We start from the raw sequence: 19,903 nt of genomic DNA, 5'->3' as shown, positions 1-19,903 counted from the left end.
AATAGTAATTTGTGCTATATGTAATGAAACTACACCATCATTTGACAAATATTATGTTTATTTAGTTATTTCTTTACAAGGAAAATATAGCTAAAGTTATAAAAAACAATCGTTTCTGAGAAAAATGTGCATTACAAAAATAAAGGGAAATTGCCCCCTGGGGCACAATGGGGTGCTCCATAATATAGCTAATATCATTGGCAAAGTTCACAGACGAGAACACTTTCATCATCGTCACTATCTAAACCACCACATGCTAGATGTGCCCATTTCTTACAAATGCTACAAGAACACCAGCCTTCATTGGACTTAGAGTAATAATCATGGCAATACAAGCAGGCCGTATCTTCTTCTTCTGCGCTATCTTCGGATTCAGTTTCAGATATTTTTTGTTTCTTTGCCTTTGGAAATTTGGCACTATCGATGCTTATTGAGGATGTCTTAGACGGATAGAGTAACCAATACAGAGTATTGAGACGAATGGATTAGTTAGCAAAATAGATGGTTAAAATTGTTAACTACTGTTAAAAGAAAGAAAGCATCATAACTAGGCTATGTTTCGGAACATACTGCCCTTTACTTCTACAAGAAGAAACACAACTTCTGGTTGAGAAACTTACGGGAATAATTCCAAATACCAGAAACATTAATCCAATTATATGCAGTACAAAACAGAGCTGCATATCGTAAGATTCTTTTGGCAAAAGATGGCACATAAAAAAAAAGATCTAACACTGACAATAATTCTCACCAGCAGGATTCCTATAACTTCATCTGCGCACTTAATCGCGCATAAAATCCTCTGAACGAATTAGAAATCTGCTTTAACAAAAAAAATGAAACTAATGTGAATAGATCAACCGAACTGATTTTCATTGACCTCAAAGAAAAATGGTTCGTACAAGTAAAGTGGGTATGTGTGAGTGGGGTTGGTGCTTTAGTTTTCTAGCATATTACACCTGTCTGGTAGATATTAACGAATGAGCATTATGTCACACAATACTACACTCACCGGGGAATCCAAATCTGTTATAAACTTCAATTTAAAGGCAAGGAGCTAATTTAATTTTTAAACTAAACTTTCTAAGAAATTATTGACTGGAGTGTGGCTCGAACCAAGTAGAGACTATACTTCTTTTTATGAAACAAACTCACCTGCTCGCTGAGCTATCAAGCCAACTCGAACAAAGTATCTGGAAAACAGAAAACACCAAACAAGTCAACAAAGTTCAAATAATTTTAAAGTGAGAAAGTCAAGCTATTATTATATCGATATCTATTAAAGCCAATTTCGACTATGAATTTCAATTATAAAGTTAATTCAAGCCATCAAACAATAGAATCATTCAAAGAATTCAATAAAGATGCTAAGAATAGAAAGGCAGGTGTAATATACACAAATAACACTAATAATGTGCCTTTCCGTTTTAAAACTTTGTGTTCCAGAAACGTAATGACTTGTTTCGACCTATTTTAGGACACAAAAGGTGATGTGTCAACAAAATTCGAAATAGAAATGCAAACCTGTAATTAAAATGTCTACACAGTGGACACTAGTACATAGGCATGACTGGTACACAATGGCACATTTTTTTGGGAAATGTTAACATCGGAATGCAATCTTCGAAAAAATCTCCATTTACACTTCTGTTATATGTGTACATTTGCTTATAAAATTTTAATAGTTATGTATAATGGAGGTTCTTTTCAAATTTCAGTAAAACAAGAGTCTTTTAAAATACCAGTATTTTCATCAATTACATAATATTCTGAGTCATCCTTTTGTTCCTGCATCATAGGAGAACTTAATTCATTATGTGAAGAGACTGCCAACTCTAAACTTGCAGAATCCGTTTCTGAATCACTTTCACCTGGCTTGGTCTGTTTTCTGAGAGGGTCCTTTTAACAGCCTTTTGTTCTTAAAGCTTTACAAATATTTTGTTTCACTTTCTTGATTGCTGCTGTTGTAAGGGTTTTCTTACCTTCCGTTTTATAAGAAAGGTCTTTCATTTCTGGTGTACTAGTTAAAAGGACACTTTTCCTTGATTTCCGTCTACGATTTAAATTTTTTCTGGGTGCTTCCTTAGGAAAACCCCATCCCGTATGTCGAATAGGGTAATAAAAGGACTTTTTGATGTCGAAGGTATTTTAAGAGTTGAGTTCGGTTCAGATTCTTGGACGTATTAGAAGAAGTAGAAGCTATATGAACTGAAGATAAAGATACAGATGCATTTTCTTCGTGATTGGTAGAATCTCTTAGTATAACCATAGCTTTTTGTTTGTCATAGTTTTCAAAATCATCAATCTGTCTGTCAATGGGGGGGGGGGATAAACTTAACATTATTAAGCCATTAGCTTTTGCTTTTTTTGCTATTTCCAGAGACATATTGTAAGGGTATAATTTGCCTACCACATTTAATATCACTTACAGGGGTTGAAAGTATATGGGGTTTGTAATGAAAGCAAATTTTTTAATAATGAAAAATGTCTATTTTTACTTAGAAAAATTTTAACAAAAAGTACCTTATATCACTCTGGCTGATTTATTTCCTTTAAGAAAGTTTTTGGGATTGGAACTGGATCAAAACACTACAAACAAAGACAACTGGGTCCCGCACAAGCTGCAAACTGATCTGAAGTGACCAGAGAATACAACTAGATAATTCTTTGAAAGTTGGCACTGGATTCTGGCTTCGGATTATCCTGAATGACATAAAACTTAAAAAAAAAAAAACGTAAAAGCCGTCTTACAAATGTCTCAGATAAAACACAGCACGAAAAATTGTTGATTAACTCAACAAAAACTGCCAGCTGTAAACACCACACTGCTACTTTACTGCACATTATATTTCATGACAAAAAACGAAAACCGAACAATAATAACGAATTTGATGAAAATCCGGACTAAACAATAAAACCAACTGACTTTGGCAGCGATTTTACCTAGAGTGACATCATTCTTAAAAATCGATCGCCTCCCCGTATAACTGTCTCACCAATCTAAGCGGATATTTATTTGACGCGCAATATTAAGCGAACTCAACATCAAAGAAATACCATAGAAATACCAATCTGTGTTATATAAACAAAACTAAAAATGTTTATCTTATCAATCTCAATGACGCAAAAAGATTAAAAATATTTTTCGGTGATTTACTATGTACGAAAGAAAATAGAAATGCTACAATATGGGATTAGTGATTGTCATATATTAATAAACACGGGTTTTCTTTTTTAGCATCAGTATGCTTAATAAAATATTCTAATACTTGCATGAATAGTTCGGCAGTCATCCATCCACTTGGATTAGTTAGTCCTAATGTTCCTGACGGTGCACTATTTGGCATAATCATATTAAACATTTTACGAGAAAAAATAATGATCGGAGGTAGAAATGTTCCATTTGCTCGAACTATTGCACAAGTAGTAGCAAGTAATCCTCTTTTAGTACTTGTGCACTGGTTCAGCTGTTTAACACATTTTTGTGCCACAACATTATGGGGTCATTGGACAGTCGTAGTAGCAGTTTCGTCTAAATTGTAGATGCGAATATCTTCAACAAATCGGTCAACATTTGGTTTCGTAAATGAAGTAAGTCTTGACACTGAACATCCTTCTGGCCTTCTGAGGCTTAATGATAAATTTCTTTTTATAAATTTTCTCAACCAATGTCTGCTTGCATATTTGTTAGCCTTCCAAGATTCTGGCATAGTGATATTGTTTTTAGCACCCATTTCATATGCCAATTCTCTGACTTTTAGAGTATTCAACACAAAAGCCATTTTGCTACAGTTCTTGATATAATCACACATCGATGTCTCATGCTCTGTGTTTAATATTAACCTAACAGCATAATTTGGATAATTTTCTTTCTTTTAGAACATATCGCCTTAATGCGACCATTTGTTTACTTGTAAATTTGGCTCTTGATCTTTCTTCCTTCCTTCTTACCATGGTACACCTGCAATAGAATGCCATTGGTATATAATGTTTCAGTATGGTACACAATGAAACATGTATCATTGTGGACCACCGCTATATGTTTCAATGTGTACTACCACATGTTTAGTTTCAGTTGGATGTAAACGTAAAACCCGACAAGTATTGGCTACGATATTTATAGGTTAAAAGGCATTTATCACAAGTATTATAACGACATATATACGAAAACTAAAACTATTGTATATAAAACTTGGGCATTGGTCAAAGTCATATATTGCCCTATATGGGGACATATATAACAGTAGGGACGTCGAAGATAAACTCAGAGAAAAAATATGTACTACTTAGATGCATTAACCACGCCTATGATAAAGCAAAATAGTTAAACAGTATTAATAAACCTCTTGCAATATGTGTTGGCCTTTACGAACTATTTTGTTTTAAAGTGAATTTAATATTTATTATAAAATTTAATATTTAAAGTATATTTAATATTTGGTATGTATTTTAGCTAATACTGCAGCTACTATAGCAGGCATGGTCTGGTTTTTGTCATACTCACCATATTTATTTATGGCAAATGTATATGATACCTTAACGTTAACTTCGAAATTGGTAGCAAGTATTGGATCAAATACTGCTATGGCATTTGGTTTTCAAGTAATTCTGATGTATGAGGGAACTGGCGAAGGTAAGAAACTTTTATTACTAGAAAATATTCTGTTTTATGTAAATTTACGACTGAAATAATTAATTTTCATTTCCGAAATATATAAGATGTCGTCGAAATCTAAATAAATAATAAATCAACCTAAAGTATTTAGGTATTATTGACTGACACGTTATGTAAACTAAAGTTTTATTTTATTTTTAATATTGAAGTTTGGCGCCACTTTCCTTTTTTGTTTAAATAATCAGATAAGTTAAATACTTCATCATTCTATTATGTATTCGCTCCGTGCGTGACTGACGCGACGCCTACCGCCTTCATCTGACAGTTTTGGACCTACCAATTTTCAGGTTAAACATATGACATTAATGACATATGTTTGACATTGTTAAATACAGGCGAAATTGACAATTATTAAGAATTAACTTTCTAATTATATGTTTTCAGTTTATGTACAAAATAAATGTAGTATTAAAAACTGGGTTTCTCAAAATTCATCATAATATATCTTTTTAAACCCAAACGGAAAAGAAAAGTTAAAAATCTAGTACTGGCAAATCAAGTTTTTCACGTGAAAGAGCATATAATTAAAAACAGTAATAGTAAAAGCTATGATATAAAAGCTAAAGTCATCAGGCACACTGCAGTTAGCTTGAAGCCTTATAAAATATCATTTAAGGTAACTTATTTAAATATTTCAATTGCATAAAAATGAGGTTACGTGATATTTCCTTTTTCATATTAATAGCATGAATCCATCTTTTTCTTTTCTCTAATTTATATGTAATCTTTGGGAACCTATAAAAACTACACTTACTATTTTTGCTATTATTAGCACAACTAAATACGCAACATGTATTTGCACACATTTTTGATAAAATTTATGCGTAAAAAGATAGTTTCCAATTTTGTCATATTTCGCCGCTACGCACGCTGGCATCGTTTCAAGGTACCCCTACCATGGTTACGCACGGAGCGAATAGTACGCGGCTATATAACAAACGAAAACTAGTTATCAAAGAAAATAATAAACAGAAACGAGTGTCTTTCTAACATAAATTAAACATCAAAATAAATTATTATCAATCATGTTTCCTAAAATTAAATAAAACTCAAACATTATAATTGCATATATACAGTCTATCCCAAACTCTTCTTTCAATGCGTCACTAATTTTGACGTCATATAGGATTTTAAGAATGTCGAGAATTATTGCATGACATTTTAGGTAAATCTGACAGTTGCAGGATCGTAATCGGCTAAATGTGAAAAGGTTATTTTTTTTGAAATATGGAATAAAAACTTTAACAATTCAAAATTTACTTTAATTTACATATTAGAGGTCCGGTCCTGTTTATAAATTTTTATTGTGCATTATATTGGAACGGCAGTTTGTCATAATTCCTATTGTGTACATTCCACGGAAAGTGCTTAATTAGCTAAGATTTATTTATGGCTTTATTATTATTTATTACAAACAATATGGAATTGGAATATTTGAATATTGAAAATAAGGCTTCCTTCTAGAATCTTTTAAGAGTTGACTGCGAGATAAAAAAATTTACTGGCAATTGCAAGGCATCAAGGCAAACATTCCTGTGATAAAATACCATCGATTGAAATCAGTCATATTCGGATAAGTAATTTTCCGATAAGTTTCTGTGGCAGCCAATAGTTTAATTTTGTGAAGATTTATCATTAAATAGTGGAAATAGTTTAAATAGTTAAGCAGTTGGTTTTTGAGTTATTCTACCAGATTTGGTGTGCAAATGAAAGAGTGTTACGAAGTTTAGTTAAAAACAATGTAAACAGTTTAAATAGTGAAGCAGTTGATTTTTGAGTGAATCTACCAGTTATGGTGTGCAGATGAAATAGTGTTAATGGAGTTAAATTAAAAAACAAGATACCGAATACAAGTTTACCTTCTTTTTTTTACGAATAACAAAAATGAATATTATATTTCAAACAATCTACAATCCGATTCAGAATCTGATTCATTAAAGTCAATAATTACAGAGGATATGTGGCTGACATCAATTATAACTTACATTTCAAGAAAATGCCGTGGTTCTAAAAAGAACCGTTTTAATACATAGAAATATCCATAACAGCAATAGTTTAAGATATTTCCTCAATATATTTTCTGAATTCACAATCTGATTCAGTATCTAATTCGTTAAAATCAATAATTATAGGAGATATGTGGCTGGCATCAATTTTTTTGGCTGTCTTCCACTATTTATTTTAGTACTCTTGTATTATCTGTTCTAATCTTTTTTCCAAATACTTAATACAGTACTTTCATTTACGGTACCTGCAGAACTCATTTTTGTATCATAATACCTTTTAGAATCTGACCAAACATTCTCAATTGTGTTAAACTGGCAATGATATGGAGGCAATCTCAATACTCTAGGATCATTTTGAAGCGCCAGTAGATCTAATCTGTAGAATAAAACAAATATAATCTTATTTACTAAATATTTCTTAATACATACTTGAAAACTTTATCTGGTAAATGTTTTTTACCATCGCCAATAATTCAAGCTTCATCATGGTTGTTGAAACACGTAAATATCTCCCTTTTAACCATTTTACTAAAGAGTGTTTAGTTCAACTTGATTTTGGTATTTTTTCCACTATACTGGAGTGGTAAGGTGCATTGTCCATAATTATTAACGACGGTTCTTCTAAATTTGGCAAAAGTTGATATTCAAACCATTTTTCAAAAATTTTCTGCATTCATCGAATCATGATAATCTCCAGTTTTTTTTCCACTTTTGAAAATTGGACTGTAATTATCAATGAATCCATTTTTACAATCCGCATGGAGTATATTATATCGTACACCTTTTCCGGTCCTCTTTCTAATAGCATTAATGCTGAAATCTTGCCAACTCTTGCGGAATCCTCCCTTGCTATATATCCAGGTCTCATCCAAGAAAACTGGTTGTAACGGGTGTAAATCATGTTGATTTTTTTTGTATTCTTTTAAAAAATGTAATCTTTTATATGCCACATGTGATTGTTTCATTAGATAATTTCGATTTGATATATTGCAGTTTAACCATCTGAATTTCATATCTTTTAAAACCCTACTCAGTGAACTAGTAGAAATGGTAATTTCATCTATATCCTTCAGTTTTTCTTGAAGGGTATGAAGGGTAACATGTTGGCCTAAAATGAACAAGAAAAAATGTAATGACGCTAGTGATATTTCAGTAGGTTATGGCAAATTATATTTTGATACAAACCTTTACTAAACATTCGAGTTCTAATAACATGTTCATATTTATTGGTTAATGAAAATCCTAGATTATCACATACTGAAGTACTCATTGCCACAGAATAGCTAGCATCTGTTTGAATGTCTTCATTTGCCAATCGTCTTACTGTTGGGAACAAAACTCCTAACGCCTCGGCAACACGCTAAAAGCTTTTAGTTCATCTTCTGTCTATTTTAATTGATCTTTCGGTTTTCGCAACGTAAGCACGGGGTATTTTGGAATCTAAAAAGCAATACAAACACTGTATCAGCAAAAATTCTCACATGGGGTAATGCAGAAGGTACGGGTGGACATGGTAGATATGTTTAGATATACAAAAGCTAATTAGGGAAGCTCAGTCAAAAATATTTAAGGTGTCGGGAAGACGAATAAGAAGAAGAAAATAAAGACTATACGTGCAAAGTTTTAAATTTTAATGTCTTATTAATATATTGTTGTTATTCAAAAACTTATATAAGGTATAAAAAAAGGGCTCCTTTAACTTTTTTAAGCCGTGTGTACCTATAAGTACGTTGCTAATATGAATTTACATCAATTGGTATTGGATCATATAGATTATATATTACTACATCGTTTTTTAGGTATTCAATGGAACAATATTTTTACTCCAAACACTCCAGATGATTCCTTAACTTTAGGGTTAATTCTAATTATGTTAACAGTTGACTGTATTATGTACTTATTAATTGCATTATACATAGAGGCTCTTTTCCCCGGCGAATTCGGAGTTCCACAACCTTGGTATTTTCCATTCACTGCACAATATTGGTGTGGACACCCTATATACAGAGGTAAGAGATATTTTACTTTAAACATTTTTAAATAATAAACTTTTACAGTGTCGTCATAAACATTTTAAAATATCCGAGTCGTGTAATCACTCTGCTGTTAGATTTTATCTAACATTAGATTTACATTTACTATATTTAATGGGAATTAGCATATTTTAAATAGAAATTGTGGTTAATTCTCATAAAAAATAGTAACTAATATTTACTAAAATACTATAAGAACGCTATTCGATTTACAGCATTTGTTGTGTTATTGTTGTAATATCAATTAACCTCTTTAGTACATTATTGTTCAATAGTAATTTAGATAAAACCAATTATACACAGTCATAAATAATTTTAGAAATACCTTTTATTTAAAAGACTATTAAACTGGTTAACCAACGAAAAATCTTCGAGAAAATATAACCATAAATTTAAAAGTAAGTCTAAATAAGAACTTCTCGACAGGCTACAAGATACGATCATCGGCCAGCAATTGCTTATTTTTTAACTTAATAGGCTAGACTACCCAGTGATTGGCCTGTCACATTTCTATTAAGGTATTAAATCATAGAATTATGTAATAAATGTTTATCAGTAGGAATATCACGTTCCTCCCTATAAAAAATCAGTTGTAGTTTATAAAGAACCAAACATTTCTAGTCTAGCATCAAATTTAAGTTCCAAAAAATCTTTTATAATACCTGTCTGTTGAAAATCAGTTAGTGGCATGGCTCCTCCAGTGATTAGCCACTAATTTGTCAATTATTAACCAAAACGGATTACGAAACTTCTAGTGATTAGCCACCATGTTAGCCACCAATTAATCAGTTATTGGCCGAAAAAATAAACAAAAATGAAACAGGTTTATTCTCCGATCATAAATTGTTGAGAGCACGAAATGTGCCTCAAACTCATAAAACGGTCGTAAACCATAGGCGTTCCTGAGGTGTTTATTCATTAAATAATAATATAATATTTTTTAATACTGTTATATAAATATATATATATATATATATATATATATATATAATATTAATAATATTTTAATACTAATATATTTAGCAAAAAAACAATTAAAACTTTCACGGCTAATGTTATGTAATTATATTATATTAATAAAAAAAAGAATTTAACCATTAACAATTTTGTAAATAAGAATACCTTATCTCTTTGGATATTTCAATACTAATTTTCGCGTTTAATCACTTTACTAGAAAACCTGGAATTCATATCCGAAGGTACTATTCGTTGCAAGATAATTAGGATGGAATTCCCCAGATTTTTAATAATATAATGGGTATGCTTTGGCCACGTGCCTCGTTTGTTCAGTTTATATTCGAAACTTAACTTAAAAGGGTGAAGTTATTACGAACGAAAACAATTTTTTTGTTTAGTACGTTTTTGATCGCATGTAATTTACGGCTCGTCGTTGTGTCCGCGTCTACGGCAGTAATTAGCGTCTCGAATATTTCTTTTGCGAATTATATGCAGTGCGTGAGTGATTTTTTATTCCATATACCTACGAACATATACGTACCTTTCGCTCATGCTCGTTTTGTTGGATTGTTTGTGATGGCTTGATCATCAACATCATCAAGTTTTACACCGGTACTGTTGCGTACAGTTAGTAAGTCTGTCTATTCACCAGGAGAGAAGACTATTGTCCTGGATGTTTACGATGCTCTGGTTTCTCAGAATCCCACAAACACTGTTCGCAACATAGTCGAAAGTTGTGCCAACATGACTGGCGTAGGAGAGTCAACTATATATAGGTTCCTATCAGAAAGAGAAAAACACGGTATAGCTAACCCAAACACAAACGAACACTTAAAGAGAGGGAAAAAGCCTATTGAAATTGATGAATTTGCCAAATATGGTATTCGAAGGAAAATTCATGGATTTTTTTTCAAAAAAAGAAATACCAAACCTAAAGAAAATTTTACAAGAAGTTAGAGACGACCCGGATTTGCCTCATATCGGACGAACTAAATTGTGGCAAGTTTTAAAAGAATTTAATTTCCGGTGGGGGAAACCAGACCGAAAATCACTTTTGATTGACCGGATTGATAATATGTTGGAGAAGAAATTATCTAAGATCCATACGAAAATTCCGGGCTGAAGGAAGGCCCATCTTCTACCAGGATGAAACGTGAGTAAACTCAGGTCATACTCTAAAAAAAAATGGTCAGATAAAAATATATTAAGCTCCAGGCAAGCCTTTATGGAAGGTTGGTCTACTGGTATCTCCCCACCTTCTGGTAAAGGCAGTAGATTAATAATTTCTCACATTGGCAGTGAAAAAGGATTTGTTAAGCATGGTTTGTTGGAATTTCAGTCCAAAAGCACAAAAGACTATCACGAGGAGATGACAGCTGATGTTTTCGAAGAGTATTTTGAGCAGATGATTGAACACATACCACCAAATTCAATTATAGTATTAGATAATGCACCTTATCATTCACGACTAGTAGAAAGACTTCCAACGACTGCGTGGAAGAAACAGGATATTCTTGACTGGCTGCGGAATAAGTATCTGCCTTACGAAGATGGAATGGTAAAAGCAGAACTTCTAAAAATTGCCCGGCAACACAAATCTAAGTTCAAGGAATACGTAGTTGACAAAATGGCGGAAAGGCGAAACATTACAGTCCTTAGACTTCCACCCTACCACTGCGAAATAAATCCAATTGAACTCATTTGGGCACAAATGAAAAGTTATGTGGCTAGAAAAAATACGTTATATAAAATACAAGCTGTACGTGAATTGTCATACGAGTCTTTACAACATATTACAGAACAAAACTGGAAAGATGCAGTAAGGCATGTAATAGAAGAAGAACAAAAAATGTGGGAACTTGATAACATACTTGATGCGACCGTAGAGACACAACCGCTAATTATTAACCCTCAAGATGACTCGGATTCCGAAGTTGATCCTATTTATTTTGAATTTGAATAGTTTTCTAATCGTAATTATATAAGGTAAGTAATAGTAGTTGTAATCGTAAGGTATTAAAGGGGAAAGGCGCAAAATGTCGCCTGTCAAAATGTTCAATGTGTTTTAAATGTATCCATTTTTTTTTTCAAATCCTGAGAAAACTAAACAGCATTTTTGAAAAATTTAAAGGCAGAATGAAATATTTATTAGAATAAATAAAAAGTTTCTTTTGCATGCAATATTTTCAATTAAAAATTATACTATATTTTCTCTTTTATTTTCACCCCTGTTACATAACATATTAAAATAAACATTGTAGAAGTTTTCAGGGACTTTCTGTCCTCAGTAATAATGTAATCTTTCATTCTGCGTTTAAATTTTTCAAAAATATTTATTAGTTTTCTACGGATTCCAAAATAATGGATACATTTAAAACACATTGGAAATTATGCCAGGCGACATTTGACGCCTTTCCCCTTAATTAAATAAATGTATCTTTTACAAATGGCAAGAAACTTTTTATTTTTGAATAAAATAAAGAAGTTTTATTAAAAAATACAATTTACATAAGTACAATTTAAAAAAAATATTTATTTAGTTCAAAAAAGTGTTTCAATCATATACTCTACGACACTGGTGTAATACATCTGTAACCATTCAAAATACCCTCGTAATAGGATTATAAGGTATTGTATTCCTTCAGATACAAGGTGGGTTAGTCGAAAACATCTTAAACCGTCAGTTTCAGGTTGGTTTTTACTATTATATCGTATTACCTACTCTCTCTGTATTTCAGCTCTCTAATTAGGGTTAAACTTGTAGTGAGCTATCGACAAATTGTGAACCGTGTATAGGTACTAATTAAACTATGTAGTATTTATTCACAGTAAAAAATAATACACAAAATCAAAATAATACGTATAAGACTTAATTAATTTTATGTTTGTTTTTTAGACGTGGATTGCAGCTAAATATTTGTGAATGTGATTTATGCATATTCAGTCTATTTATGCAAGAGATGTGGTAGGCCCTTTGGCAAAAGTTACATTTAATTCCACGATTTTGCTAATTAAAATTATAAGTGCACGATAAGCAAAGTCCTTTAGTCAGCTTAGGATTTTTAAGAAATTTTCGTTGATAATAAAGTTTAAACCTAAGAATTAAAGAATAAATACAAAGTTTAGTGAAAGAAACTTTTATTCATATTAAAAACAAAAATTTGTCAATACATTAAGTACATATATCGCACATTTACACACATCGAGGACATACAAATACACTCGCGATCATAAAATCCGGGTCATCTTGAAAATCACTGATATTTCATTTTTAACGAGCTTTATCGTAAATAATATTAACACAAATACAAACTAATGCATGTTTCTGATAATTTTTGCGGTTTCCTTTGTAACAAAGAATTACAATAGTGCCGATTTCGCGGTAAAGTGCACACTTTGCAAAATAAACGCTACCTATAACTGCCGCTTGTTTTAAATGTCTCATTTGTGCTTCGAGTTTCTGTTCAAATGCAATGGACAAACGTTTATTATTGCCACCATTAGTGTTTATTAGTGCCATTATTAGTGTTTATTTTTTGCCAAAAATGCCTTTGACTATTGTTGAAACGGCACAAATTGTTGCACTTGTGGAAGACGGTTACACTCAACAGCAAGTCGCAAGAACTGTTGGCGGAAGCCTTTCTACGGTTCAACGAGTGCTTCAACGCTTTCAGTAGGCAAGTTGTCTAACCAGACGACCTGGCTCTGGACGAAGAAGAACGACCACGCCACTAGATGACCGTTTCCTTGTGTTTCAAGCTTTACGAAACCGGACCTCAACTGCGGTTATGCATCAAAATCGTCTAGACGAAGTACGAAATCGCAATTTTAGTGTTGCAATAGTCAGAAGAAGACTTCGTTCTTCTTGACTATCTTCTTGGGTACTGGCTAGAGGACCGCCACTTCGCCGGGTGCCTCGAGTTGCCCGACTAGTTTTTGCTCGACAATACGCGCATTGGGGAATTAACGATTGAAGTAAGTGTTATTCTCAGATAAATCCCGTTTCTGCCTAACTGGATCCGATGGACGTATAAGAGTTTGGAGGAGAACCGGTGAACGATTTTCACAAGCTTGCATTGCTCCAAGAATGCCATTTGGTGGAGGCTCGGGCATGTCTTCCGGGACGTGTATCTTCCGATTTCCACGCAGAATTACCCTTCATCGAAAATGGGTCCCTAACTGCACGAAGGTACATTACGGAGATTCCGGAAGACCATGTTATGCCCAACCTGGCAGGGCTTAGATAAAACGCCGTTTTTATGCAGGACAACGTGCGACCGCACATTGCCAGGATCAGTATGTAATACTTGGACGAGGTTGGAATTACGAGGGTACCCTGGCCAGCTAGGTCTCCGGACCTGAATCCCTTTGAACATCTCTGGGACGATTTGAAAAAAACGTATTTAAACCCATACACCTTCTCCTAACAACACACAGTAGCTTAAGGATCTGTTAGTGAGAGAGTGACATAACATACCACAACATGTAATACGGTGAAAAATTGAGAGTATGCCCCGTCGTCTGCAAGAGGTTATTAGAGCAAGGGGAGGCAATACACGATATTAGTCATTAAAATTTCACTGATTTTTTACCACGTTCTGTATTTTCCATTTTTTTTTTCGTATGTCTGTTTCAGCAACAATTTGATTTGTTTTCTGTTTTTTCAATAAAAACAATAAAAAACCATTTTTTTTCTTTTAAAACAAACATTGATGACAAATAAATAATACATTAGCCAAAAAAAGGTTATTACTGCGCCAGAGGCAAAAATATTTAATAAACTTAAAATTTTCAAGATGGCCCGGATTTTATGATCGCGAGTGTATATCCTTGTCGTCTTTTGTTAATCCTATACATTCCTCGTGGATATATTTATTACAACAAACCCACTTGCATATATCAGCCACTCTATCCGTATCACACAAGAAACAGTACCATGAATTTTTTTTTAAATTTGGTTTTGGTTTTGCTGAGCTAGAGATTGTGCACTAAATAAATCTCTGGTGACTTCTTGTGCTTTCACATTAATGGCCTGTCGACGTTTTTTTGTTGATACTTTTAACTCCGGTGTAATCAGCAAACCACTGGAACTAAAACTTGCGTTTAGTTATTTAGATGGCTCTGTTTCACTTATTTGACGTGTAAACTACATCACTATAATCCTCGCTGGAGGCTGTACCACTTGTGTAAGACCCAGATGAGTCACTGTCTTCATGTGAGATGTAAATTTGAAAAACTTTGGTCAGTCCTTTTTTTTTGGTAATTTTTCTTTTCTCACTACTCGAGAATGCTTTTATTATTTTTGTTTACACCGCTGCAGGATAGTTGTTCTTCGAAATTTGTATTCTATTTGCCAGTTGTTTCAATTTCTGGTTTGGTTGTAGGATTTTCTTGAAAATATTCGGAGATTGTTTCAATATCTCGTTGTGCCAGACAACTAGGTGCAAAGGCACCATCCGGAATAGCATTTGGATTGAACAGCCATATTCCAGTTGCTTCAAAACCAGAACAAATATTTTTTTGCGTCATTGCGTTTTTCCATACCGGTGTAAATATTTGCCCAAATGTTGCTCGGTTGATGGTACGTTCGTTATTATGGTTCACCCAAAAATTTAACACCTCCTCATCTCGGTAAGATTCAAAACTCCTGAAGACTGCTTTATCGAGTGGTTTAAGCTCATGGGTGGTGTTGGACTGTAGACAAAACAAAGTTACATAATAAATTTTATTGCAGCTTCTACGATTCTAATGTATAAATCCATCCACTCCATCAAAAATTAAAAGGGCTGGTCTAGGATTTGTGAATCGGCAGAAGTGGTCTAATCACTCTATAAATGCATCTGCTGTGATGCTTCCTTTCTTGGTCATTATAATTTTTGTTTCTGTTAAAAGATTACAATACCATTCTTGCTTAACTCGTTGCCCTTTCATAATGGTAACTGACGGAATGCTGTTACCTATGCCACATGCCACGATTGTTATATTTTCGCCTTGCTCTGGTGCAACGATATGAACCCTTTTATCACCTTTACTAGCCAATACAGTTTGTTGGTGATGCAGTGTAAGCTGGCATCCTTTTTTGTCCATGTTGTAAATTTGAGCAGGTTTTCTTGCGAAGTCTTTCTCATATAAAATCTGTCGAAGTTTCTCGAAATAGTCACTAAGAACTGTACGATTCAATTTTTGGACTCTGGCCAAATTGAGTTTTTGAGCCCGAGGCTTTGCAATGTCCGGATGCCTAGAAAAAAACAATTTCATCAATTTTTGTCCAGCTATCTCTTTTTTAACCTAGAATGGATGCCTTATTTCTGTCTCTTTGACAAAAGCATACACTTTTTTCCTAATATTTTGGTGGTTAATGGCATACCCACGTAACACAATCTTCCTATACGCCTAACCGATTCATCTTCCTGAGGTTTTGTAAGTACTGGAGGCCGCCCAAGTCGTTTTTGTGAATTACCACTAGCTCGATGGTTACGTAACGTACGCCGAGGAATATTAAATGTAAGTGCTGCCTTATAAACAGCCATGCCATTTCGTACGGCATTCATTGCAGCTTCAATGGCCTCTTCGGTCCACTGTGCCCTTTTCCTGGTGTACATATCTGCAAAGAAAAAATATTTTAAACGATTATGTAAACAAATTGTTTATAATGTCAACCAGCTCTTAATAAGGCCAGTCGACTATTAATAAGGCCAATCAATTGGCCATTAGGGCATTGTCCTCTTTTTTTTTAACATAAAAGAACAATAATAAAAAGCAATATAGCGAAAAACAGTACCAGTTCCTAAAAGAGTATTAATTTTTTATTGCTTTCTAAAGAAATAATATGTGGTATATATTATTTAAGTAACTTTATAGTGATTTTCTAACTTACCTAAAATTTATAACCGAACTTCAGCACCGTAGTAAACACGTGTCTAGTATACTTCGCGCTGCTGTTTAATACTACCGATTGAATGGCGTAGACGATTTTGACTGGGAAAGCGATTTACAGTGACATCTAGTATATATCTACATTTAAGAAAATATTTACAATTGGCCTAATTAAGACACTGGCCTTATTTGGAGTCACTACCTTATTACTCTTCAATTTCAATTTTATAAGCCGTGAAAGTAACCTAGTTAAAATTTATTTTAGGTGTTGAAGATTTTCATGAAGGTGGACCACAAGGAGAATTTTTCGAAGCGGAACCAGAAAATCTTAAACCAGGTATTCAAATCCGCAATCTCAAAAAAGTCTTTCATTCAAAGGTAGCTGTTCGAAATCTTTCAATAAACATGTACGAAGACCAAATAACAGTACTACTAGGACACAATGGTGCTGGTAAAACTACAACGATGTCAGTCCTAACAGGAATGTTAACACCAAACGGAGGTACTGCAAAGATTAGCGGGTATGATATTAGAACTGATATGGAAGGCGTAAGAAAAAGTTTGGGACTTTGTCCGCAGCACAATATTATTTTCGATGAGCTTACTGTGGCTGAACATATTTACTTCTTTAGTAAACTCAAAGGAATGAGAAAGAGTGAAATCAAGACCGAAATAGAAAAATATGTACATCTTCTCGAATTGGAACCAAAGGTACATAACATATGTTTTTTTTGTGCTTTCACCACTTGATCTTTTATAAACAAAGATATCTTTTAAGCATTTAATTTATAATAGGCATCAGCTCAAGCATAACCTTGATTATGTCCATTTTTTAGGGCCAATATTTTTTATTCTTTCAGCTGTATATGTTACCGTGAAAATCCGAAATTAGTGAATGTTAACATTTGTCGGCGAATGTCGCCACGAACCAAATATCTTGGAGAAAGACTGAAGACTGAACATTAGTTAGTTTTATTTTGCTTTCGAAATCTCGCCGGCGGTTTTCAACAAAACAAATAAGCTATTATTAAAAATAATATTGTTTTTTATATACATTTGTTTAACAATATTTAGTTAAGATAAACTTAAGATGTCAAGTATATCTGATATATTTAAAATTATACAGGGACGGAGCCTACAACTTAATATTGGTGGACAAATTCGAATATAATTTATAAGTTCGAATTGTTTCTAAATTCCCTTTTTTCGATTCTTCTCGATCGGCGATGTTAAAATAAAATGTTGAAGTCGTGGAGTAAAATATAGTTTTATTGACGGCTACTGAATGATTACACTCTAGTTGTTTTTGAGGTATAAATTTATAATAGATTGCGTCCCAAACTAGTCCCGAAGCTGTATTTATAATCTCACAAAATGCTACGATTCATCAAATAACTGTATTGCCCTCTGCATAGAACAAAACCTTTGACTTTTAAAAGCTTCTTCTTTTTCTTCTTAGCCTTCTGTCGTCCATGTTTGGACATAGGCCTCTCCCAACTCCTTCCATCGGTCTCTATCCTGAGCAACATATTTCCAATTTGTTCCGGCTATTCTTTTAATGTCATCAACCCATCTCATATGTGGTCTTCCTCTTGGTCGTTTACTTTCGTAAGGTCTCCAATGTTGTATTGTGGTATTCCAACGTTGGTCTTTTTGTCTAGCAGTGTTGCCCGCGAAGCTCCATTTAAGTTTAGCAATTTTTGTTGCTTTGTCCTCGACTTTTGTTTTGGATCTTATCCAGTCGTTCCTCTTTTTATCTGACAGTCGTATACCTAACATTGCTCTTTCCATTGTTCTTTCTGTTGTGGCTAGTTTATTCATGTTTGCCTTGGTTAGGGTCCAGGTTTGACATCCATATGTCATGATAGGAAGGATGCATTGGTTGAACACTTTGCTCCTCAAGTATTGGGGTATTTTGCGGTTCTTAAGTATCCAACTAAGTTTTCCAAATCCTGCCCATGCTAGTCTTGCTCTTCTAGTAATTTCCGCACTTTGGTTCTCTTTGTCAAGTCTTAGGATTTGGCCTAGGTAGATATATTCCTGGATTTGTTCTATCTCATCATCATCATCATGATGCAACCTCTTCTGTCCACTGCTGGACATAGGTCTCTCCCATTTTTCGCCACTCTTCACGGTGCTGTGCTTCTTGTTGCCATTTCTTGGATATTCGTCCAATGTCGTCAATCCAGCGTGTTGGTGGTCGTCCTCTGCTGCGTTTGTCTTCTCTTGGGCGTCAGTCAATTAGTTTTATGGTTCAGAAAACTGTTCTATCTCACTGCCATTTATTTATTCAAATTATATTTGCTAGCTTTTAAAAGCTAGCAAATATAATTTGAGTGCTTCTCCATTTGTCCCAAATATCACTAGATCGTCTGCGTATGCACACTTTGAGATCCACACTGCTTCTAAATTTCTATGTCCGGCATATAATTTCAATACTTTTGCTCTAGTTTTTTTAATTATGTCATCTAAGCCAATGTTAAACAGTATGGGGCCTAGGACTCCTCTTTGACGTAGCCCCTTATTTACTATGAACTCTTCGGATTCCATATTATCAGTTCTGATTCTGTTCCTTGTATGTCTATATATACTCATAATGGCTTGCCTGAGTTTGATTTTCACACCTTTCTTTATTAAACATATGTCAATCACCTTCCTTGGAGTACCATTAAATGCCTTTTTTAATTCTATAAAGCCTTGGTATAACTCAGTGCTTGAGTTCCGTGCGTTTTGTATTAGTTTCTTGATAGTAAAAATGTGATCTTGGATACTTCTGCCTTTTCTAAATCCACTCTGTGGTTGTTCCATTTTATAATTAACTTCTTGTAAAAGACGTTTTTCTAGTATTCTCTCATATACTTTGGATGGGATGCTCAGTAGTGTTATTCCTCTATAGTTACTACATTCGCGTCTGTCTTTCTTTTTGAAAATGGGTAGAATAACTCCCACTTTTCAATCTTTTGGTATTTAACACTCCATGCCCTATTACATACTTTTGTTAGCAGTTCAATGCCCTTGTCGCCCATGTTTTTAAGCATTTCTGCAGTGATTTTATCAAATCCAGCCGCCTTACCTTTCTTAAGCTTGTGTATGATTTCTTTTGTTTCTGCTTTAGTTATTTTGTCTTGAATTTGGTCTTCTTTCTCTACCTCTTCTGATTCTTCTGTGATAATGTCTACATCGTTTTGGATATTCAGTAGATCCTCGAAATATTGCTTCCATCTATCTAGGATGTGGTCATTGTCATGAAGTAAGTGTCCTTCTTTGTCCCTTATTTGCTTTGGTGTTTGTGGAGCCTTTTCAGTTCTTAAATTCTTCAGGGTTTTAAAGAATAACTTTTCGTTAGAGTGGTAGTC

At 33.6% G+C, this 19,903-nt stretch overlaps 1 protein-coding gene across 7 annotated transcripts in view; it reads left to right on the top strand.

The window, feature by feature from the left end:
* LOC140450217 (phospholipid-transporting ATPase ABCA3-like) overlaps nucleotides 1-19,903 on the top strand; it is a 372,486-nt gene that overhangs the window by 263,616 nt on the left and 88,967 nt on the right. For all 7 annotated transcript variants that reach the window (XM_072543710.1, XM_072543706.1, XM_072543707.1 and 4 more), the window contains exons 7-9: nucleotides 4,454-4,633; nucleotides 8,481-8,690; nucleotides 16,813-17,258. In XM_072543710.1, the coding sequence (XP_072399811.1) occupies nucleotides 4,454-4,633; nucleotides 8,481-8,690; nucleotides 16,813-17,258 (836 nt within the window). The remainder of the gene's footprint in view (nucleotides 1-4,453; nucleotides 4,634-8,480; nucleotides 8,691-16,812; nucleotides 17,259-19,903) is intronic.

The sequence above is a fragment of the Diabrotica undecimpunctata genome, chromosome 9, assembly GCF_040954645.1.
Source record: "Diabrotica undecimpunctata isolate CICGRU chromosome 9, icDiaUnde3, whole genome shotgun sequence".
NCBI classification, from domain to species: domain Eukaryota; kingdom Metazoa; phylum Arthropoda; class Insecta; order Coleoptera; family Chrysomelidae; genus Diabrotica; species Diabrotica undecimpunctata.
Note: the sequence above shows the minus strand (reverse complement) of the source record. Positions and strands in the feature narration are given on the sequence as shown.